We start from the raw sequence: 18,902 nt of genomic DNA on the forward strand, positions 1-18,902 counted from the left end.
ATCCGTCCTATCTGTAAATTAAACTACACACAGTTGTACGGTGAGATCCATTTCCTTTTCTAAGGAGAGGAAATGTCCTTGTTATTTTAGGTTTACTTTTAATTTTAAACCTACAAGAGCAGAGCGGACGATCATGAATGTAGTGAACCCTATGTTGCCATTATAAGCTTCAAAAATTATACAAATAATTTTTTTTCGTGTATGTTACCCCGAAAATCATAAACATCCTGTCTTTTCATCAGTAGATCTGTTTGTCTGTATATCTCTAAAATCGTATTTAAGGTCTGTGTTCTCCCAAGACCTAGAGAGGTATTCAGTAGGCTGAGATGAGTTAATGTAACTGCATATGTTTTTGTTGTTTTGCTTGGGAAAATTGTAGGTTGGATTTGATCCACACCATCACATGCGCGTGCCAGCCATACCTCCAAACCTGACAGGCATTCCGGGAGGAAAACCGTGAGTACCCCTGAGCCTCATGCTCACCGCCGTGTGCCAGACCCTGGGCCCTTGCCGGCCCTTTCGGCTGAGCACTGCTAGGCAGCGGGGGGGAATTCCTGGAGCTCAACGTTTTTTTTTTTTTTTTTTCGTTGCAAAGAATTTCCATTTTCTCTTTGCACAAGGAAAGAAGTAATGAGGTGGAGTTTTGTATTTTCAATTTAAAATCTTGAGCTTCTAATATGGAAATGCAAATTACTGAGGCATCTCCAGCAGTCAGGTCTTCTCTACGTCTGTTACTGAATTCTTTTGTTGCCTTGAAAAAAACCGTCTTAGGTGCAAACCTGGATGCTCAAAATTTGAGCGTGTTGGGAAAAGACGTGCCAAACTTCAAAGGCTGTGAGAAGAAAGAAGTGTGGTCTTATGCTCAGTTGTGTTTGCGGAAAAGGTGGCTTTGCTCATTTGGCTTCTTGTCCCGTGAGCTGGATATTTGGAGCATCTGCATTCACAGTCCCCTTGAGTTATGAAGACAAGATGCACACATCAGTTTTTCCAGCCACTTCTTATACATTCTAATCTCTCACCGTATTTCGTTCCACATCCTTCATTTCAGTCCAGCGCACCTTTTTATTACTACCTATGCACGGTTCTCTCTGCTCTCTGGCTTCATCTTCCCAGATACAAAGACTTGACTACAAAATAACCCGCTCTTCCCTTAAAATCCCAGCTTCCTCTCTCCTCCGTTTGGGAAGCATCCCGCAGACCCTCCCTGCCTTACTAGTCACAAGTGTATATTTATGCTCCTGGCTCTTTCTGCTGGCATCCTGTCACCACACATGCTGTACCCACACAGCTTCTCCAGGCTGGTGCTTCCTCCCAGCCCTCTGCTACCCACACTTGACCCTCAGTAGCCTCGAAGTCCCTTCCCCCAGACGCTTCCTTGGTGGCTTGGCTGCCTCGGGGCATTTGCTCTTACTGGCCCTTCCTGCAGTACTTTTTCTGTGGCTTATTGTCTTACTTCAGAAGTGTCTGCTAAAATGTCACTTATTAGAGCATTCTTCCCTGCCAGCCCTATCTAAAAGAGCATCCTTCTCTCCCTTCCTCTCCTTATTGTTGTTCTCTTCTACTGCCTGCCTTTTTTGTACTTGTCTGTAGCCGTGATCGGCCTCTCCCTGCTTGAATGTAAGTTCCATGAGAGCACAGAACAGAACTCTGCTATTCAGTTATAGAAGTAGCTCCGCTGCCTAGAGTGGTACCTGGCTCATAGTTGGTGCTCACAGTACATACTTTTTAAATGAGTGAGAGAGGGAGAGAGAGCGCACGCACGGTAGACAGAGCATGCAGGTGGGCCAGCCAGTCTCTTTCTTCTCTGATCTCCCACTGCTTATTTATTCACTGCTATACACTCAGGCGCTTAGTTGTCATCGTGTTATTTCTTATGTGTAACTTCTTGGGTAACCTACTTCTGTACAGATCTATGCTAAACTTCCCTGTTGCATCAAACACAATTCTGGCTCCATAGCCAAGTTGCTCCGTAAATATTTGACTGATTAATAAGGGAGGCAAGGCAAATTAGACTTTAAGTTCCCTGAGAATTGAAGGTATAAATACCCATTACCATAAAATTCTGTGTACTTGTGTGTGTTCTGCAAATAGTTGTTGACTGACTTACAAGTCTTGTTGACCAAGAACTCTGATGTATTTGAAGGTGAAAGTTTGGTCTCTTTCAGGCAGTGACTAAATAACAAGGTCATAGGATTAATCAAATAACTCAAATACCTATGAGTTCCATATGAACCTGTGGGGATGGAGAACTTTCCTTAGGGAAAAGGTATTATCCCATGTTCGGGTACTGCCTAGTTACCACTTGGTTAACTAGCTGTTTGCACCAGAGCTCTGGTATAAGCACTAGAGCGGTAGAGCTGGTGCTTCTCATCTCAGCTACTGCTCGGGGGCACAAGGGGTGAAGAGAGGTGAAGGGGTGTTAGGTGCCTGTGAAGAAGAATGACAGTTTTGGTTAGCTTTGGGCCAACTGAACCACTGTCGAGTTAGAGCTGGTCTGATTCAGGAGGCACTTCTGAGCCTTGAGCTGGACTCCCTTCCTACCCCTAGTCTTGATTCTTAGCATTGTAGAATTGTTGCGATCCTTTGGGGAAGGTTGATGGGTTTGAGGATGGTGGCAAATTTTCGTTCCGGGAGTGATAGAGCCACATCTCGTGCAGTTGGCAGATGACATTAGGAATCCCAGAGAGAGCATGGTGTGGTCAACAGTGAGTTCCGGAGTGTGACAGATCAAAATTTGAGTTTTTACTCTGCCAGTTGACAACTAGAAGACAGTTTCTTAGCTTTGTGAGCTTCAATTGGCTCATCTGTAAACCAGGGATGGCACCTCCCTGACAAGCGGGGCGTAAGGGTGAGATAAGATGTTACATGTTTAGTCCCGTGTTTGGGTGTATGAGGCTCTTTAGGTAACCGCAGCGTCATTTCCAGCTTAGCCTTGCCCCAGGGCATTCATTATCAGGTTTTCAACTGCTTACGCAACTGAACTGAACTGCATTTCTGTAGTGGGCAGAAAGGACCCAAGAAAATTCGATTGAGTAAATTAGTCTCCAAGGTTCCTGTCATTGGTGTGTCTTATACAAGAGGGCGTCAAGACATGTAAATTCACATTCATTTATGCATATAGGGATAATATATTTTTATTACAGGTTTTTCAGAAATGATTATAACAGTTAGGTGGCTCTTCAGATCTTAAGATACAGAATTGTGAAACTTCATCTTGTGTGTGTTTCGACAGAAACAACTATTTTTTTTGTGCTAGAACATAAAACAAAATCACCTAAAGGCTTCCCCTACCACATACACAAAGTAAACTGCCTTTCTCCAGAAAGATTTAAAACAGCTGTGTATCTCTGTCCTAATTATTTTTACAGAATGAATTGCTAGATGTTATCAAAAGTTATAATTAAATGCGTGTCAACCAACTAATGAATAAAGTAGCGTTTATTTAATAATTCACACTGGGGCTTCTTGTCTATTCTGGTGAATTAGCAAGAGTTCCACTCAATTTGTAATTGGAATGACAGCATAGTTTAATTTCAACATAAGCCCAAAATGGACTTTTTCTCTCACCTGTTACTTTAATGAGACATCTATAAATAGTGTAAAACTATCCAATTAAAACCATAGTACTAATTATATTATGGGACGTGGCATATGGATGCAGCCGTGACAGAAGAGCTCAGGTTTGTTGGTTTGGGGCTGCTCACAATTCCGAAATTTTTCCCTGTTCTGTTTGTTTTTATAAAGCAGGATTTTTCAAAATAGGAACAATGCTTGACACACAGCAAACCCTTAACAATTATTTGTTGCTTGGCTGACCTACTAGTGGGTTCATAGGCTACTTAGAACCTGATTTTTAGCATACTTTATAAAGTACAATGGCCAGACCTTTTATTGTGAATTCAGGGTCTAGTCCCATCTCGTGAGACATTGAAAACTTTGGAGAAAGTGTTGCAAAGTATGAGAAAGATGAGTGCAATATTACAGAACTGGGCCTTTTAGAGCGGGTAAATGAGGTCGGGGTGGGAAGGCCAAGGACCTTCTTTAAATATGCTGAGTTTTCATCGAAAGAGGATGATTCAGATAAAATAGCATCTTCAGGGCACATGTTTTAAAAAGAGCGATTTGCAGATGCCTTGATTGTTTGAAGTGTAGTTCTGTCACAGAGTCCTAGCTGTTTCTGTTCTCTTTACCATCTTCCTTAGAGAGCTCTTAGTGCTTTCACCTCCTGCGCGCACACATGCTTGTGCTTGTGTGTGTGTGTGTGTGTGTGTGTTTTGGAAGAGTGCACGTCACTGTATTCTCTGGTTCCCTGCACCCTCTCTCTCTAGCCCTACAATAGTAGTTATTTGCTGGACATCTCAGATATCTTGAGTGTGTATTACTTGCACTTCAGAGTCATCATATCATGATGCTTCTTCCCCAGACTAGGTCTTCTTCCACATTGCCCATCAGGACTATTGGTATTTTCGTCCTTGTTTCCTAAACTCAGAAACTCAGTAATTACTGGCTCCTTCCTCACATCTCATTTGTTAAGTCCTGCAGAATTTTTAGTGTCTTCCTTGACCTAGCCTAGTTCAGGTCCCCCATTACCTTGCATCTCGATTATTGGAATAATTGTCTCTTTCTCCTCCTACCCATTGTATTCTTTGCAATCAAATGTATTCTGTCAGTTGCCCCAATAGTGTCCTACCTGTTCTCCCTCCAAAAACCTTTTAGTGAATTCTGTGGAGTTCTCAGGCTGGCATTGTAGGCCCTCCCTTTCTACAGCCCTCCCTTTTCTAGCAGATAGATAGCAATCTGTGGGGGGGGGGGGGGGGCGGGTAGTATAAATGTATATATTCCTGATACATTTGATCAGACTGTGCTCAGGCCAGCTCCTTTAACCACTTAACCACAGGGTCGTTATTGAATAAATGAATCCTTGGATCAAAACCAGTCCAGAAATTTCCATTATTGTACCCCATCCTTTTAGAGCCCTTGCTCTCTGCTGTTTCTGCACCCCCCCCCCCCTCGGAATTGTTTTTCCGTCTTCCGCCCTCTTCGGTGAGATTCCCTCCATTCTGCAAAACCCATCTCTAGTATCATGTCACTATTGAAACGTAAGCTTTGTCTTTTCTTTTTGAACCCCCACAGAACTTGTACTTCTCATCTTCCACCTGGTACCATGGCCATTTCTGTGCTTTTCTCATCACACTTCCTAGATTAGAAGCCACTCGGGGGCAAGGCCAGTGCCTTACCTCATTTTGTATTCTTAGCATGATGTCTGTATCCAAGCGTGTGGCTAAGAGGCCTTACTGATACATTTAATCCGGTAGAAAAAGAACAGTTCTTCAAGCCTGGGTTTCTGATTTCTAGAAGGGTTGGCTTTCGTTACACATTCCAGTACACCTTGCCAACTACACATCAAAGTTAGTTGAGATCTGATAATCTACTAGAGTTTTTTTTTTGCCAGTCCTGAGTATCTTACATGTACCGATAGCAAACAGAGGACCACGTTATAGCCTTAATGCAAGTAGGCTCTTGACGTTCTTGTTAAAGGGAGTTCCAGGAACATAGTAGGTGCTCACAGAGTGGTTGTGGTTGAGTTGAAGAATGTCCATACCAAAAACCTCGAAAGAAATCGTGTGTCTGGTTTCTTAACTATTTAAATTCTCAATGCTCTTTAAAAACCACTTAGTGATACTAGAGAGGAGGGATGGCTTTTCAAGTAAATTATCATTAAGAATGTATAACACCATCTAAACTTGGAATAACCTTCCTCTTCCTTCCTTTAAGATTTAGTCCTCATGACCTCTTTAATTGCTAAATCAATTAGCCTTTTCCTCCATCGTCATCCCTCAGAGTCTCAGCCTTTCTCTACGGGCGCTGCTGCTTTCCCCTCCTTGCCTGTTGACACCTGACTTTCTCCCACGGGGACCCCTCCACCTGCAGCTCTCTGAGGGGGCGCCCCTTCATTTGTTTCATATCCTGAAATCCTCAGGGCCAATGATGGGGTGATAAAGGCTGTATCATCCCCTCCCCACCGCCACCAGTCTTTCCTAGAACTGAACTCCTCAATATATTTGTGAAAACTGCCCTTTCAGGCTTGTGTCATTGGATTCTACCCATCCTTACAAACCTTGTTGGGGGATCTCCCGCTTATTAAAGCCTTAACACTTGGCTTAGGGTCTGCCTTCCCTCAGAGCCTGCCATCATTCCGGGTGACTCTGGTGTTCACAAGGTCAGCCCCCAGTAACCTCGTCTTGGGGCTTGGACCACGTCGACTGTAGCTGTCCTTCTTGCCTTCAGTTACCTCTTCACAGGCTCACGAGGAAAGTCTCATCCCCGCCCTTCACTGTGTCACTTCCAGAACCCCGATGTCCCGTCCAGCGCAGCCTTCTCTCCTTCTCTCCTTCCACCCAGCCGGAGTGAGCTTTTAAATTGCACATCTGTTTCAGCTGTCTCACTGTCTCCCAGGCCCAGCCCCTGGCTTCTCCCCTCGATTACTGCACAGACCTCCTATCCAGTGATCCTTTTCCTGTTCTGCCACCTAGAACCCATTCTTCACCCAGCAGCTAGAATGACACTTAGAAAACATTAACCAAATCCTGTCCCTCCCTGCCCAGAAGTCCCAGTGACTTCCCATTCCACCCAGGATGGTATCCACATTCCTCATCTCAGGCCGCCAGGCCCTTTTTCCTGCTGCCCTCCGTCTGTCTCCAGGCTGCCGCTCTCCACTGAGTGTGCATTTCCGTTCTCTCTTGGTTCTGCTCTAGGGACTCTGCTTTGTTCCTCTACCTGGCACATTCCACGTTCCCCCCTCGATGTGTGCAGGGCCTGCATCCTTTCTCCTTGGCTCCGCTCATATGGTGCCTAGACCTGTGTACCGTGTGTGTGTGTGTGTGTGTGTGTGTGTCTCGGCATCTGATGGGGATCTGAGGTTACTTACTTTTCTGCTTATATATGGAATCTGCTTTCCCTTCTAGATGTTGGCCCTGGAGGATACGGACTTCGTCTACTTTGTTCGCCCCTGATTCCCCAGCACCTAATAGTACCTGGTTCATATTAGGCATTTTATAAATAGTTTCTGACTAAATGGATACTAAGCATTCTGTCTCACTCTGGCCTTCATATTTGCCATACCCCTCCCCTTCACACCATCTTCGTCTTTCTATCGAAGCCCCATTGCCTCACTCTGTCAAATCCCACAGTACCTGGCATGTCCGCTGTTCATCGCATTGACCGTCTGACATTTTTATATTTATTTATGTGAATATCTCACTAGTGAATCCACCCCTCTACCCACCTGCCGCCTACTCCCACAGGCTGTAACCTCAGGAGAACCAGGGATATGGGTTTTTTCTTTCTGTTGTAACCCCAGTCATGCTAGTACGGTGCTTGGCACTCGGGGGTACCCAAGAACTACGTGTTGGATGGTTGAATCTCTTAATAAGTTGTCAAGCGATTGACTGTCTTCCCCCATCCCTGCACTTCATCGTCACTCTCGATTGTCCGTGTCTGACTGCTCTTGCTGGAGGTTCCTTAGATGTTAGCGGTCCCCTAGATCCTGCATCTAGTCTGCTCACTGCATAATCTGCTACAGCATTATTGTTTCTGCTCCCTTAGCTTCCACTGTCACTTCTTAGTCGATAAGCACACATTGTCTTTCTAACCTACCCTCTCACCTGAATCACAGCACTCAGCTTCCTGTTGAGTTGTTGGGATTCCCGACTGCCCTCAAATTGAAGAAAACCAAACCATTTAGCTCCTCACATGCGTACCTTGCAGTCGCGTGTCCCCATCACTTCACTAACGTGTCATGGTCCACCTGAGTCACTCGGGTCTTGAGCCTTAGAACCCTCCTCCGCGCCTCTCCCCCAGTCACATGTCCAGTGTGTCTCCCAAGTCCTATGGATTGGACCGAGGAAATGTCTTCTGCCTCTTGTCTCCCCAGCTTCCACCTCCTTCCCCCTCAGCCATTCAGCATACTATGTTTCTGCTGCAGGCCGGGTCCATGCCTCTCTCTGTTGTTGATGGAGAAAGAAAAAGCCCTCCACTGCCTGCCACCACATCTTCCCCAGCCACATACTTGCGTCACCCCTCCTGGGGACCGTCAGGGTGATGAGGGCCCCTCAGTAATGGGCTGAATTTTGATGAATGTGGCTAGCCTGTAGCTTTTTGCACTAAGGAACCATAAACTGTTTTGATTCTAAAACTTCCCTGATAGGTCCAAGCTCCAACCCTTTGTGTACCCACAGATGCTTTCCCTTGGTATGTCTTTCGTAAACTTCTTCCTATAAACAGAGCACATTCCAAAGCTTCATGCCAAAGCAGAATGACATAATTTCCGAAATGGGCTATTGCCCATGATAGAAGACAGGCCCAGCTCCCTCCCCCCACCCCTGCATCACATAGTCTCACTGATGTGCCCTTCCTGACTTCAGCGCCCTGAGAATAGAGATCTCTTGAGGGAGATGTTTAAACTGAAGTTGCATTTTAGAACCAAATGTTTTCATAAGTGTAGAGCTTTCCCTGGAGATGAACTGAAGTTGGAGCTGATGATAGGCACTCATAGGTGGGCCTTTGGGGTAGTCCCACAGGATGCCTTTTACAGGTCCTAATTTCATTGGGAATTACTTGAATTAGTGATTGTCAAGTCTGATAGGACTTATTCTGGTGTGTGTGCGGGGGTCACAGCTGTCGTTTCACCATGTAGGCCTAGAGACTCTTAACTCCTTCAAGCTTGATCATTTTGACTCATTGATCTCCATTAGTAAATCACTTGATTGGGGTGAATTCATATACAGGCGGAAATCTCATCACAGGCTTCTGAGTCACCCAAAGTAGAAAACAGGGCAAGTTGGCAGAGTGCCCTGAAGGAGTAGGTACTATACTAGACGTTGGATATCTTATGTAATTCTCTGTGAAATAGAGGTAGCATTCTCTCCCTTTTAAAGATGAGAACTGGGGTTCAGAGAGGCTCAATAACTACTTATGTCACATAGGGGTTAGTGAAGAGTCGACCTGACACTTGATCGTAGATCTAGCTCTGTGACTCTGAAAATTAGGTTCTTTCTACTGTACCAGGTAAATTTGACTTATTTGCAAATCATAAGTAGCACTGAAAATGTTTTCTTTTTCATCTCCTTACACTGATCAGTTAACTAACATTTTTTAACCTTCCCCTCTTCCTATTTTTTCTCCTCCCCACTACCTTAGAGCATACTCCTTCCACGTTACTGCAGACGGTCAGATGCAGCCTGTCCCTTTCCCCCCCGACGCCCTCATAGGACCTGGAATCCCCCGGCACGCGCGCCAGATCAACACCCTGAACCACGGGGAGGTGGTGTGCGCCGTGACCATCAGCAACCCCACGAGACACGTGTACACGGGCGGGAAGGGCTGCGTCAAGGTCTGGGACATCAGCCACCCCGGCAACAAGAGCCCCGTCTCTCAGCTCGACTGTCTGGTGAGCGAACATGGAGGAACAAGGCTTACACCTTCATTCAGAAAATGGGATGGGATAGTGAGAGACTTGGTTGGACAAGCAGCATGTGGAATTGATCCCAAGTGGGTAGTTGTCTTCCGTGGTTTGTGGCCCTTCACGTGGAGACTTAGAGCGCTGATGAGGAGGCATGTCTTTCAGTTCCTCAGGCAGAGTTATCCCGTTCTTGATGCACGTGCCCCAGTGCAGCTTTCCTGAGCCATGCCCAGTGCCTGGGCCCAGGCTCGCTACCTGTTTTCCTGTCTGATAAGAAAAGTAAAAGCCCAGGAGGGTTTCTGTGAGAGTGCACCTGACTCTCAGTCTGTCACATGGTGAGACCAGAGTAACGTCACACTTCGCGGGCAGACACTAGACTGTCCCCTTGGCTGTGTCTTGGGCATTTGTCCTTCCGTCACTTACAGAACATTCAGGTGGACGTTCTTCCTTAGACCAGCAGTGGAATTTTTGCTGCTGCACGATGTTAGGTCAGTTTAACATACTTGATGTACCCAACTTGCCCAGGTCCTCACAAGCTGGGAGGGCCTTTCCCCCCGCCCCGTCCCTTAACACTCCTTGACCAAGTTTTGCCTCCAGTTGATGCTGCTTGATCAGCCGCCGCTGCCCGGGACTGCGCGTGCTCTTGCGTTGGTGCGTGCGCGTGCGTGTGTGTGTGCGCGCGCGCGCACAAATGAGTCAGGCAGCCGGGTGATGTGGTGGTGGTGGTGGGAGTTGGGTCTAGATCTTTGCATTTTCATGCTAATTAAGATTAAATATCTCAGCACTAAATTTGTAGATCAAGTTTAAGTACTTCCCTAATTTCATGTAATTTTCTAGCATTAATCCACTTTATCATTGTCATAAGTAAAAATGGCTCATTAAAACAAGGAGGGAACACAATACTTTTATGGATTTCTGCTCTCATGTTAATGCTGTTTTCCTTTCCTCATGAGTGATCTCTTGATGGTTTTTGTCTCTACAGAACAGGGATAACTACATCCGTTCCTGCCGATTGCTCCCTGACGGTCGCACCCTCATCGTGGGAGGGGAGGCCAGTACTCTGTCCATCTGGGACCTGGCGGCTCCCACCCCGCGCATCAAGGCAGAGCTGACGTCCTCGGCCCCCGCGTGCTACGCCCTGGCCATCAGCCCCGACTCCAAGGTCTGCTTCTCGTGCTGCAGTGACGGTAACATCGCTGTCTGGGACCTGCACAACCAGACGCTGGTGAGGTGGGTCAGCAAGATCCCTGCCCAGGGCACGCGGGGGAGCCGATTTTCCCGCTCTGTGCCAAGGAGCTGTGTGTGTGTCTAAAACGGTGAAATAGAATTCTCCTACTAAGAAGTGTTAGGGACAGGCTCCTTTTAAAGGTGCTAGCAACAAATTACTAACGTAAAATCTTACTTTCTGCACTTTTGAACTTAGCAAATGAGGGGTTGTTTTCTTTCTTTGCTTTTTTTGGACATTATCCTAAGCATCATCAATTTAGGTTTTTAAAAAAATGAGGTCATTTTTACATAATTAATGTACATCGTGTTCTCATGACCTCATGAGCTCGTTAGACGTCTGTAATTTGCCATCTGTGCTTGCTAAGCAGCCGTCATTGTCGATAGACACTCACCGAGAAGATTGATAGCACAGGGCACTGTCTTCTGTGCCACATGTATCCCACATGTGTCTTCCTTCAGCAGATCATCACTGAACCCCTGCCACGGGCCCAGGCATTGTGCTTTACTCTGAAATGGTCTAGACTATCTGTAATCCCACCATTAAGGATGGGTCAATGCACTGAGATGTCTGCTTAGAAGTGAAATTGTATGGGATCGGTGTTGATAGGTAATGCCCTGAAACAAGTCTCCCGATGTCAGCACCTGAGAGAGCAGGAAGCAAGAGGGATGATCTGCTGAAGGGTGTGAGAAGGTTGTAATCAAATCTAGCCGCAAGTCAAGGGGAGTATGTGAGAAGAGGCCTCTGCTGGCCATCTGTCAGATATTTTGCAGGACTGAGCTCTATGTACGATTCCAAAAACAAAGTAGTCGTCATTTGTTTCATCTTGGGTAAGGCTCTTACAAGGAACTGCTTCTAATCTCTTCTTTTCCCAGTGTCTTCTGTACATTCTCCCAGCTCCTGGGGCAGCTGAGCCACACTGAGTTTCTTTCCATGTGCCTTACGTGAGAGCATGGCCTGTTCGTTGTCTTGCACGGCCTGCTACGTTTGCATTGCTGTGCACTGGCGAAATCTGCTCTGCTGCTCCCGTGCGCATCCCCATAGCTTTTGTAGAAGGGAGAATATAACGTGCCTTACAGCCTTTTAAATCCTTTCCTTCGTATTACAGTGATAAAATAGGTCTTAGATGTATTTTTGATTAGTTCATATACATATAGCTGTGTGTTTTCTTTTGTTTATTTCAGTTGGAGTTTTTTTTTTTCCCATTGGTTCTATCAGTCGTTTTTTGGTATGAGAGTCAGAGTACTTCCTAAGTGTTCAAAAATAAAAAGTGCAGGAAGTTCAACATCTCAATTAAACCTGAATCTCTCTACGTGTATCCTCTGTTATTTGAATAATTAGAAAACAGTAAACCCAAGTGAAATCTGTAAATAAGGCCTGCAATGAAACTGATCCCTGAGGAGTTCTAAATTTTTTTTTATTGAAGTATAATTAACATTGAGTGTTATATTAGTTTCAAGTGTATAAGATAATGATTCAACAGTTCTGTGCATGACTCAGTGCTCATCACGATACGTGTACTCTTAATCCCCTTCATCTGTTTCACCCATCCCCCCACCCACCTCCCCTCGGGTAACCATCAGTTTGTTCTCTGTATGAGTCTCTTTGTCTGTCTCTTTTTTCTTCGTTTGTTTTGTTTCTTAAATTCCTACAGATGAGTGAAATCATATGGCATTTATCTTTCTTTGACTTATTTCGATTAGCATATACTCTGTATCCCTCCATGTTGTTGCAAACAAGGACTCATTCTTTTTTATGGCTGAATAATATTCCATTGTATATGTATACCACATCTTCTTTACCCATCTATTGATGAACACTTGGGCTGCTTCCATGTCTTGGCTATTGTACATAATGCTGCTATAAACATAGGGGAGCATACATCTTTTCGAATTAGTGTATTCATTTTCTTCGGGTGAATATAGGTCATGGACTCACTGGATCATATGGTAATTCAACTTTTAATTGTTTGACGAACTCCACACTGTTTTCCACAGTGGCTAACCAACGAACTCGGAATTGAGTTCACATAAAAACTAACTTTTCAAAGGTTTGCCCTCCATTTTGACATTTTCAGGCAATTCCAGGGCCACACAGACGGGGCCAGCTGTATTGACATTTCTAACGACGGCACCAAGCTCTGGACGGGCGGCCTGGACAACACGGTCAGGTCCTGGGACCTGCGCGAGGGGCGGCAGCTGCAGCAGCACGACTTTACCTCCCAGGTACGGGCTTGGGCCCGGGACACTTCGGAAGACCCGGGTTTGTGACACGTATGACAGACGTTACCATGTAACAAAGTCACTTTTGACTCTAGGTTAGATAACTGGACGTTGTATTGTTTTCTGTCAAAACACAGTAATATGTATTAAAGGATTAAAAAAATGATCATAAGCTTTTAGCAGGTTTTTCCTTCAAAGACCATTAAATGATACTGTGCAGACGTATCGCGTTACTTTGGCATCACCCATTTGGCTGTGATTTCTTCTTGTACAGTTCAAATCATCCGGACTTCCCTCACAATTTCAGTAGCATCCCAGAAGAAGTAGTACCTCCCAGGGAGAGGCAGCGTGTCTTCTGGAGGCACCCTCACTCTGAGCTGTTTTAATCGTAGATCTTTTCTCTGGGCTACTGCCCCACCGGAGAGTGGCTGGCCGTGGGGATGGAGAACAGTAACGTGGAAGTGCTACACGTCACCAAGCCGGACAAGTACCAGCTGCATCTCCACGAGAGCTGCGTCCTGTCGCTCAAGTTTGCCCATTGCGGTAAGCCGTCGCCCCCGTCCATTTCCTGTCCGTGAGATTCGCTCCGTCTGCCCTCCCGCGGGTGCGTCTGCGCGCCGCTCCTGTGGTTTGGGAGCGTGTCCCTCTTGGAAAGTACATACGTCTCTGCGTCACTAATGCCGTGTGCCAGTCCACTCACTCTTGTTGTAAGGATAAATGACTCACTGAATCTAGGACAGGGAGCTTTATGTTTCCAGCGAAAAGAAACTTTTGTTGCAAATTAGAACAGTCTTCTGTGAATAGTTTGGTGCTCTGTGAAGCAAATCTCCGGTGTCTGACAGAGTACCACGAACAAAACCTTTTTCCACACTCTCTTTCTGTAGGCAAATGGTTTGTAAGCACTGGGAAGGACAACCTCCTGAACGCCTGGAGAACACCTTATGGGGCCAGTATATTCCAGGTAACACTTACCTTGTTCAGCTCCCACTTACTGCATGGTCCCTGCATGGCGGCGGTTTACCCAAACTCTCTCTGTGTATTGTCAGGTTATTAAGGCTCCTAAGTGTCCGAGGAGGACCTTGCCTCAGAGAGGCTAACGTCACAGCCACATGCCGTAGAGCTGGGGGGTGGTCCCCTTTTCGAGCCCAGAGCCAAGACACTGCCCATTGCATTAACCAGCTCTCCGTGCCTCATTCCCATTTATACACTGGAGTTTTTACGTCCTCTGTGATTTGTGTGTGTGTGTGTGTTACGTCTTTAACATGCTTCTATTTAAAAAGTTTGAGCGTTTTGCCTAAATACTCTTACTAGTATTGTTATTTCTTTGATTTTTCTTTCCAAAGAAGTGTTATGGAAAAGTTAGCAAACCTTGATTAATTTCAGAAATGTTTATTCTTACTGACTCGGTGGTACTTCGTGTAATGCGTCAGATTACTTGTAGAAGGACCAAATGGTAGACGCGATCAACATGCACGCACACACACAGTCTTTGTGCTCTCTGGCTGGTATGTGGTTAAAGAACACTCCTCTTTTTTAACCTACACTTCAGATGTTATTTTTTTAGGTGTGTTTTGTTGTGTGTGTTTGTGTGTGTGTGTGTGTGTGTGTGTGTAAGGAATAACAACAGATTTGCAGTTTTCTTGACTGAGTAGTATTTTGTCATCAGAGTAGATCAATGCAGTTAAATCCAAAAATACATATATTGAGTGAAAATACTGTGCAAGGTAATCAGTAGGACAAAAATAGTTGATTCTTGCTGTCATGAAGTTTATAATTGAATACAACATACATTCTTGGTATTATGGGTCACAACCTTTCTGGTGGTTCCAACCAGGACTAAAAAAAAAAAAAAAAGAAAAAGAAATACAAAATCTTAGAGTGGATCTTTTATAGTAAGTTTAAGTGTTGTATCTTATGTGTATACTGGGTTATGAGATAAAATGGATTAATTACAGGTTACAGTCAGAGAAGTTTGAGAAACACTGGTAGTGGGTTAGCATCTGCATGTCAGGCATTAATTTTTTAAATGTTCAGAGTTCTGGTTAAAATCCTGCGGCGTTAGTTTGTTGAGTACAGTTCAGTTAAAAGTGGACATTGAACCCCTTGTAGTTGGTGTAGTTGAACATGGTATCCAGGACTCCTAAGTATGGAACATTTCTCTAACTGCCAAACTCCTCCCCACTTGGAGATTGCATCCTTTTTTCACACAGGAGAAAATTTGGCTTTCTATTAGAAATAGTTTTACATGCCCAATTTCAAAAAATGTAGTGTTTTCCATGCCATTTTCCACTTGAACTCGGAGGCAACTTGCTGAGGTGGCAGGCAGGTAGAGGTCTTTACCTGTTCATAAGGTGGGAGGCTCGCCCAGGTGAAGTGACGTGTCTGGTGATCTGCAGCTCGACCTCCATCCCAGCCATGTGACTGAGGTGGAGGACGGTTCATGCTAAGAACACTCTCTCTGCTCTTCCCTGTCCGGAGAAGAGGATTAGAAACCAGGCCTTGCTTCTTGAGAGCACAGGTGCTTGTCTAGCCGGCTTGCCTGCCACCTGATGTCCCGGGCACAAGAGCCCGTGGCCCAGCGCCGTGAGGGGTCCCTGGCAGTGTTCTGGGCCGCCCCCATGGTAAGCGAGTGCCGGGACTGTCTTGCCTGGCTGGCTGCTTCTGTTTGGACAACGGGACACGTTCACGCTTGTCTTTGCTCTGTGTCTTCCAGCCCCGCCTCATGGGTTTTTCTTTCAATAGTTTACATTTGTGTTTGTTTCTTTCCTAGTCCAAAGAATCCTCATCGGTGCTTAGCTGTGACATCTCTGTGGATGACAAATACATTGTCACTGGCTCTGGGGATAAGAAGGCCACGGTTTATGAAGTTATTTATTAAGGACAAATCTTCATGCAGACTGGACCCCTTCTCCTTGTAGCACTTTGTTCTATCATCCTCTTCCCCCTGCATCTAAAACCAAGGATTTCAAATACTCATTGCAGTTGTGGAGTTTAACCCTGTCTCTCACCCCCACTTCCTCCTTGCTATTGAATTGTGAATACTCATTAAGAACCTGTGATACCAAATCTTCAGCTCTCTACTTGGAAGAACATGGAATAACCATACTTAACAGTGATGGAATCTTTAATTATGTATTATATCTGTAATATATTTATTTTGTTTAAAGAAGGCTTTCTAACTTTGACTTAATAAAGCTGTCTGCTCCTGCATTGATAATGAAGATGCGTTGTATTTGATACCCCTCCCCCCTTTTTTTGCAAAGGAGGGGAAAGGAAGGTTTAAAATAATTGATGAAAAATGTCACTAAATGTAGACTAAGGACTGTATAGAGATGTGAAATGTATAATTACATATGGAAGCAATATGTTGCTGTGTTGTTAGATTTTCTTTGTTTCTGTTTTCTAGTTATTTTAAATGTTTGGAAATTTGAACAATTAGAACATGACAGGCCACGTCATATTCATTTGAGTCTATTTGGATGACTTTAACCAATATATCTATAGCTTTAGATTCTATTTGATAAAAGTAATTGGACTTTTTCTTTTTTTTCTTTTTTGACTTGTTGACAAGTGTCTTTGTAATAAGTTTTTAATTCCTTTTTTTTATTGTATTATAGACAGATGAACAAATTAAATTTGGCCTAAAGAGAGAACTTAATCCCTTCTGGATATTTTTGCCACGTTTCTTTGCAAAGGGAGATGTATACCTTTGGGCAGTTTTGTCATTACGAGAAATTATGGGCTATTTTTTGGCATGTTCTTTGGGAACTGCACAGATTCAGGGGAGGAGTCCTCCTGCTGTGCAAGTCAAGCCTTTTACAAAATAAGGACAGCAGAGGAGATTTGCAAGGACCTCCCTCTGAAAACCAGAAAGAATGGACTCTCACCTGGGATGAGGACTTGCTTTCTTTACCTCCGGTTCTTTCCCTGTCTTAGTTGGATGTCCCCGAAATGGACACAGGCTGTGCCTATTGTGCCAGAAACATTGTGTTACCTTTTATGTTGTTGTTGTTGCTGTTCAACTATGATATGTGACTCCTTTTTTTATTATTTTTTTTTTGTTTGAATGCTTTAAAAATCTTCTAAGTCTGTGGATCTGCTGATGTACAGTGCCTTTGCTGCTATGGATCAAAATCAAGAGAACTGTGTAGATAAACTTTATTGTATAAGTAGCAAATTACTTAATTTCATACTAGAAATGGATGGATGCTGCAAGTTGAAATGGACTGTCCATTGACGTTCCTAATGTGGTAGCAGAAAAAAAAAAACGGTGTCTTAAGTGCTTAGTGTTTGATGTCATTAACAGTTTCGTAAAACTCTACAGTGTAGAAAGATTTTGATACTAAACTGTGCATTGTACATAGTTCTAATGCATCGTATTGACCACCAGTACTTCTATAATGGTAGATTGTTTGTGCATTCAGACTTTTAAGCATTAAACATAAATAACTTCTAGAATGCTTATTTCTAATTCTTTGTTTGGCTGGCTTTCGTTTATTTTTGGTCTTTGACTATGCCACTCCCATATACTAAAAATTACTAGTTTCATTCAAGGGAGACTGGTGTTAAAGTCACTTGGGCTTTATTATTATTGCCTTTTTTAGTTTTGTTTTTATTTTCAAGAACTAGAAGGGAGAGCAGATGGAGGTTATCAAGGACCGGTTGCTAGCAAATATTTATCGAGTGCCTCTCTGGTTTGTAAAAATCCTGTCTGTCAAAAAGTTGTCACGTACTCAGGTGCGTTAGAGCTGCACTGTTCAATGTGGTTGCACTAGCCATTTGTGGCTATTTATATTTAACTCTACTAAAATTAGTTTGTTTTTTTTTCTTAAGTAAGTTGATTGGTCGCAGTAACTGCGTTTCAAGTATTCAGTAGCTGCATATGGCTAATGGCTACCATATTGGACTACTCAAATTTATAGAACACATCCAGCATCACAGAAAGTTCCATGGGACCAGCGCTGCTTTAGAATTAGCCTATTCCAGCCATTTGGGTTTGGGAAACATGTCGAGTGTAATACACAGGAGTCGTTGAAAGCATGAAGCCCATCGGTCTGCTGCTGGTGGGGTGTGTGAAGATTGAGCATAAGAAGGTGCTTAGAGAATTCTAAATTCCCGAGACTCGAAAATCTGTCCTTTTTAAGGGATCCACTGGGTAGAAAGAAGGCTGGGGCTGGGGGCCGTGGTCAGGAGTGTGTGCTCAGGGATCAGCTGTAAGAGATTCTGACTCTTCAGATTCCCAGCTTGAGCGGTGTGCACCAGTGGGGTTGGAAGCAGCACTTCAGATGTGAGTACTCTGAATGCTACTACTCCAGACGAGGACATTTTAAAGGATTCTTAACTCAATATCTGTGCATCCTTACTAAAATATCTTTAAAAATACAGAGGTTTGGAGTAAAAAAGTCGTTTTGGTACAAAGAATATGACACCCATACCGTGTTTACACCTCTAGAAGGAGAACGTGCCTGCCTTAAGGAGATAGAATGCCCCTTTGGTGCCTGGTGGTCAAGTCCCTTTAGGGAGACCCAACATTGGCCATTGAGATGAATGCATATATAGACCTAGCTTTCTTAAATTAATGGCCATCAATTTCCTCTCACTGCTGAGGTTTTATCAGATTAGATTTTTATGTCTTTGATATAAATCTCAGACCTAGATTGATCTACACAGAATTCTTGATGTTGTAATTATAACTTGTTACCATAGTTTTTGCTCCAAGTATGGTCTCTCAGAGTCTAAAGAACAACAAAGATAGGAATCACCTGGGAGCAGAGACAACTTGGTTCCAGTCAAAGAACAGTGGTGTAGGACTGGAAGACAGACTCACATAGAACTACCAAGAAACAGAAACTCAGATTGAAGAAGCCATCAAGACTTTCCTAAGATTGGCAGATAAAATGTAGAATGAGAAACTCCAAGATCTTTCAAGTTTTTACACATACACCCTCCCTCGGGCCACTACTTACAGCAGGGTGGTTTCACGTCCAGTGAGCTG

General features: G+C 44.2%; 1 protein-coding gene across 16 annotated transcripts in view; it reads left to right on the forward strand.

The window, feature by feature from the left end:
• The window catches only part of TLE4 (TLE family member 4, transcriptional corepressor), a 142,183-nt gene extending 124,818 nt beyond the window's left edge, over positions 1 to 17,365 (forward strand). For all 16 annotated transcript variants that reach the window (XM_045882295.3, XM_045882296.3, XM_045882297.3 and 13 more), the window contains 7 exons: positions 380 to 456; positions 9,199 to 9,448; positions 10,443 to 10,690; positions 12,763 to 12,910; positions 13,300 to 13,450; positions 13,792 to 13,868; positions 15,678 to 17,365. In XM_045882295.3, coding sequence (XP_045738251.1) covers positions 380 to 456; positions 9,199 to 9,448; positions 10,443 to 10,690; positions 12,763 to 12,910; positions 13,300 to 13,450; positions 13,792 to 13,868; positions 15,678 to 15,785 — 1,059 coding nt within the window. In that variant the 3' untranslated portion in view covers positions 15,786 to 17,365. The remainder of the gene's footprint in view (positions 1 to 379; positions 457 to 9,198; positions 9,449 to 10,442; positions 10,691 to 12,762; positions 12,911 to 13,299; positions 13,451 to 13,791; positions 13,869 to 15,677) is intronic.
• The last annotated feature ends 1,537 nt before the right edge of the window (positions 17,366 to 18,902 follow it).

Source organism: Mirounga angustirostris, unplaced genomic scaffold (assembly GCF_029215605.1).
Source record: "Mirounga angustirostris isolate CCGP_5_RB_7025 unplaced genomic scaffold, mMirAng1.0.hap1 SCAF_15, whole genome shotgun sequence".
Classification (NCBI taxonomy): Eukaryota; Metazoa; Chordata; class Mammalia; order Carnivora; family Phocidae; genus Mirounga; species Mirounga angustirostris.